Here is a 5,432-nt window from a genome sequence, read left to right on the forward strand (position 1 = left end):
TCACCAATTTAAATTCTTGAAGAAAGAGAGCGCAGCGCAAAATCCTCTGGTTGGCTCCTTTCATCCGTTCAATAAAAACCAGTGGGTTATGATCAGTCCAGACCTCTATGGGGAAAGAAAAATTGGTTACAGAGAGTTTAAAGTGCATAAGGGTGCGGACCAAAGCAAGGGCTTCTTTTTCAATTGTTGAGTATCTTCTTTGAGCCGCCAATAACTTACGACTGAAATAAGATACCGGGTGAACTTTCCCTTCCTCATTTCTTTGAAAGAGAACACCACCAATTCCTACATCACTGGCATCCACAGCAATGATAAATGGCTTTTGAAAATCTGGAGAAATTAAAATGGGGTTAGTCAACAGCACAGATTTAAGCTTATTAAAAGCTTCCTCACATTGCTGCGACCAAAAGAATTTCTGACCCTTTTCTAGGAGTTTTGTAAGAGATTGAGCAAGATCTGAGAAATTTCTAACATACCTTCGGTAATAGCCAATCATACCTAGAACCTTCTCACCTCTCTGACATTACTGGGGCTTTTCAAATTAATAATAGCCTCGAGGTTAGCTTGTTTCGGAGCCACCTGACCCAAACTAACCTCGTGACCCAAATAACAAACCTTAGTCTTGCCAAATTCACATTTGGCCAAATTTACAACCAAACCAGCAGACCTAAGAGCCTCAAATACCTTACGCAATCTCACCATATGCGTAGTCCAATCATCACTATATACTACTAAGTCATCAATATAAATTTCAGTTCCCTTTAACCCACAAATGACCCTATTCATAAGCCTCTGGAAAGTACATGCGGCATTTTTCATCCCAAAGGGCATTACCTTACACTCGTAAAGCCCGAAGGGAGTTACAAAAGCAGAAATCTCTCTTGCTCAATCAGACAGGGGAACCTGCCAATACCCTTTCAATAAATCCAATTTTGTTATAAATTTAGCAGCCCCTATGTGATCGAGACAGTCATCTATCCGAGGCAAAGGAAAAGAATCATTCTTAGTGTGTTCGTTTACCTTACGGTAGTCTACACACATACGGAACTTTCCGTCGGACTTTTTAACAAGAACTATAGGAGAACTCCAGGGACTAACAGAAGGCTGAATGAGGTCGTGCTCCAACATATACTCAATCTCCTTACTGACTATATCCCTTTTCACGGGATTCAGCCGATAAGGACTTTGCTTAACAGGAGGAGCATTACCCACATCAACATCATGCTGGGGAAGATTAGTTCTACCTGGAGAATCCTGAAATAAATCTGTAAAGGAATAGATTAAATCAAGTACATCTTTTCTTTGGATAACGTCCAAATGTTCCAAACCTTCCTGCAAGATTCCTAAATTTTGCAAATTTTCAAACAAAGCATCAGAAGGAACTTGATACATTAAGTCATCAGATTCTTCAAGAGGAACATCTACTACTACCGATGTCGGTTCATACGCAATTGCTACAGGATCGACACTTTTACAATGATATGGCTTCAATCTGTTTATATGATAAATTCTACACTTTCTACTTGAGCCTGGAGTTTCAATTTCGTAATTGACCTCGGACGACTTCCTCAGTACCTTCCAGGGACCCTTATACCTTGGTTCAAGAAAATTGTCCGGGTCCATAATCAAAACCAAATCCAATTCTCCAGGTCCAAAAGAACGAGCTTTAGCTTATCTGTCAAAATTATCCTTCATCACAGCTTGCGAATAACTCAGATTTTCCTGTGCAAATTTCCAAGCACTGAACAACCTTTTTTTCAAATCCTCGACAAATTCTGCAACTTTAACCTCTCCCCTTCGACCGGACTGTAGCACTTCGCTAGAAATTTCTAGAGGACCACGAATTTTATGACCGAATACCAATTCGAAGGGAGCTACACCAGTAGAAGAATTTGGATGATTCCTAATAGCAAAGAGGGCAAAGGGAAGTGCTTTATCCCACTCACTACCTTGTTCGTAACAATGTTTTTTCAAAATTGATTTAAGGGTCTGGTGAAACCTCTCCACCACCCCTTGACTCTCCGGGTGATAAGGTACGCTAGTAATGTGCTGAATGGCCAGTTCAGCACATTTACCTCTAAATAACTTGCTCGTGAAATTTGTACCACAATCTGTCTGAATAACACGAGGGAGACCATACCTGGAAAAAAAAATCCATTAACTTTTCAAAAACAACTTTAGATGTAATACGTCTCATAGGGAATGCTTCGGGGAATCTAGGGGCTCTATCCATAATAGTTAATAAATAAACATAACCAGACTTAGTTTTAGGTAAAGGACCAACGACATCTATCACCAATTCCGAGAATGGTTCTCCGATGGGAGGTATAGGATGTAAGGGAGCTTTGGGAATTATTTGATTTGGTTTTCCCATAACCTGACATACCTCACATTCCTTCACATAATGCTTCACAGAAGATTTCATCCCAGGCCACCAAAAATACCTTGCTAATTTTTGGAAAGTTTTCCATATCCCAAAATGGCCTGAAAGAAAATTGTTGTGAGCAAGATTCATTACCGATTCACGGAACTGGGACGGAACCACAATTTGTGCAATCTGAGAAGTCTTGTTCAGATCATCTGTCGAAGGACGGCTAAACCTGTATAGTAAACCCTTGGTTATACCAAACCGAGGTTTAGTAAAATCATTAATGTCTCCCAATTCAAAGTCAAATTCTTTTTTCTGGGCTTCAATAAAAGCCAATCTGTCCCAATCAGGTTTCAAATCATTAATAATAATACTACTACCACTATCTACTGACCCGGGCCTTTCTACATCTACTTCTAAACTACTAAACATTAAATCATCATTGACATCAAGTAGATCAGCAGCTCTTGCTGCGGCACGGGTTGTTACAGCTATGGGACACGCATTAATGGATAGTATGGGAAATAATTCCTGACCCTGATTATTGACCATATCATTGCCCAGAATACCGTCAATCCCAGGAATGGGGAGACTATCAACAACGGCCAACTCGGTAACCTTATCACATCCAGGAAAAGACAACCTGACATCCACCAACGGAGCAGAAACAACAGTGTTCGGGAACCCTCCCAGAACGACATAATTCCCTGAATGCTCCTTACAACCTTATAAGGTATCCCTCAACACAAGAGAACGAGCTGAACCAGTGTCCCTCAAGAACTTTACTTTGATAATCTTAGATCCTAAAACAATTTTACCAGGCCATACATATTTGTCAAAATTGAGTCACAACTGTTTTTTATTAGAAGTGTCACTACTACTATTATCTACCCTACTGCTAACTACAGATTTTTCCTCTCGATTATCACAAGAACTAGACTTGTCAGAAATTAAAGAAACTGGATTTTGGCAGTTTCTCTCAAGATATCGTCTACGGGCATTACACTGGTTCTGGAAATGACCTGGCTTGTCACACCAAAAACAGGTTACTCTACGTCCAGTACCTCTGTTACCATTATTATTATTATTATACCTTTGATTATTGCTATTATTAGATGTATCTGTTACCATTATTATTATTATACCTTAGATTGTCATAATTAGATGTACCTCTGTTAACAAAGACACTAGGGGGAGGAGACTCTCCTGAGACTCTACCAATATTCCTACCATCTGAAAAGGAATCATTATTATTCTTAGGAACATTAGGAGTCATCGAAGGTGGTTCTCCCCTCCTTTCACTACTGTGGGCACGGGAAGATGGATCATTTAAAACTCTGTACCCAAAGTTACTATTACCAGAGCGATGGGTCAACACATATTCATCTGCCAACGGAGCGGCACTACTCAGCTTCATAGTTTTGACCTCCTCAAGATGGACCCTCAACTCTTTGCTACATGCCTTTTTGAATTCCTCAAGGAGCAACAATTCTCGTAACGCAGCAAAAGACACCACTTGTCGGCTCTTCAGCCAGTCGTCAAATTGTTCCTCATTGACCCGAGCGAATTCAACAAAAGATTGTGAAGGATGTTTATTATAATTCCTAAATTTTAGGCGATAGGCCTCGGGAACCAAATCATAGGCTTTTAATACCAACGCTTTGACATTATAATAGTCCCTGGCAATTCCCTCCTCCAAGGCATTGTACACCCGGATAGCCTTGCCCACCAGCCTACATTGTATTAAGACAGTCCACATTTCGGAGGGCCAAGACAACCGGGTGGCAACACGCTCAAAGGCTTTGAAAAATTCAGGGACATTGTTCTCATCAAAGACTGGCACCAACTTTAGTGCTGCACCTAAATTAAACCTTTCCTGGAACATACCTTTAGGGGAACTGACCAAATTGGCCCCCTGTAACCTAGCCATCTCTATATTCAACTTCACCATCTCTACTTCGTGACGCCTCAATTTACAAATCAATTTATATTCTACCTCCTCTTTAGATTCACCCAAAGTGTGAACAGAAGCCAGGGGTTTGAATGGCAAAGAATTAAGGGGGGGCAAAAATGGATTATGTGAAACATTGGCCTTTATATTCGAGGGACCTTCATAAATAACACCTACACGAGGTGGATCCTCGAACAAAGTCAAACCAGCTCTCACGCTCAACCTGTCCTCTTCCAAATCATCATTAATACTACCTTCACCATCACTATTTATTTCACTTTCACTCACCAAATGTTCGGCCTCAGCAAAATCCTGAGCAATCTTACCCCTCACAGCCTCCAACATATCTTTCTTGGTGCCCGCTGACTTCAGCGGAACACGCAACCACTGAGCATAAGCAACTAACTGTTTCTTATTTAAAACAGGCAAGAACTTCAGGCAGTCAGCAGATCCCAAAAATTCAGCTGGGTCAAAGTTAAACTCTACCATTTTTCCAAAAATTAATAACTCAGGGAGAAAGGCAATACTACAAAATAAATATTGAAGAGATCACCCAAATGTCGCTCCACAGACCAAAATACCAGATACCCCTGAGTACATCTATCCTGTCACGGTCGCCAATTATTACGACCCTTGTTGGGCCGTGGTGCAGGTGTGTCTGCACTAAAGGATGTACACTCAGTGTTGTTACAAAGTATCTAGCATAAGATGGTCAATGGAGACGAAAACACTCAGGAAAACTCAACAATATTTATTAACAAACAAAGAATAATTAAAGTCAACCTTGTGACTGCCAAGGACAAACACCAGTCCTTAAATAATCCCTTGGGATTCTTAACTACTAAAAAAACTAAACCCTAAACAGATATAAAAGAGAGAAACGCTTGAATACAAATAGGTCAAAACATACATAACTGGCCAGATCAAAACGAATATAATAAACAATACCTATAACTAAAGAGGTGGTGACGGAAGGTGAAGAGTAACAGGGAGAAAACACTTAATCTCCTACCTATATTTATAATCTAAACTTAATATATTAACAATGATATAAAAACCACGGGGCTGTTAACATTACACGAATTTAGAATAATAACAAAACCAACCAAAAGT

The 5,432-nt window shown here is 40.1% G+C and overlaps 1 protein-coding gene across 1 annotated transcript; it reads right to left on the reverse strand.

Moving 5' to 3' along the window:
• Positions 1 to 1,671: 1,671 nt before the first annotated feature.
• LOC137621904 (uncharacterized) lies at positions 1,672 to 4,808 on the reverse strand. The gene is made up of 3 exons (XM_068352407.1): positions 3,539 to 4,808; positions 2,262 to 3,093; positions 1,672 to 2,140 (listed from the first exon to the last, which is right to left on the reverse strand). The coding sequence occupies exons 1-3, from the start codon at positions 4,806 to 4,808 to the stop codon at positions 1,672 to 1,674; spliced, it is 2,571 nt and encodes an 856-aa protein (XP_068208508.1).
• Between the last annotated feature and the right edge of the window lie 624 nt (positions 4,809 to 5,432).

The sequence above is a fragment of the Palaemon carinicauda genome, chromosome 28 (genome assembly GCF_036898095.1).
Source record: "Palaemon carinicauda isolate YSFRI2023 chromosome 28, ASM3689809v2, whole genome shotgun sequence".
Classification (NCBI taxonomy): domain Eukaryota; kingdom Metazoa; phylum Arthropoda; class Malacostraca; order Decapoda; family Palaemonidae; genus Palaemon; species Palaemon carinicauda.

Excerpts from the sequence above, each read along its gene's own strand:
- LOC137621904 (XM_068352407.1), bottom strand. The coding sequence starts at position 4,808 with ATGGTAGAGTTTAACTTTGACCCAGCTGAATTTTTGGGATCTGCTGAC. Across the intron at positions 3,094-3,538 it reads TAGTGTCTTTGTTAACAGAG|GTTGTAAGGAGCATTCAGGG; the intron begins GTACATCTAATT and ends ATACCTTATAAG. Across the intron at positions 2,141-2,261 it reads GGTCCTTTACCTAAAACTAA|GTATGGTCTCCCTCGTGTTA; the intron begins GTCTGGTTATGT and ends TTTTTTTTCCAG.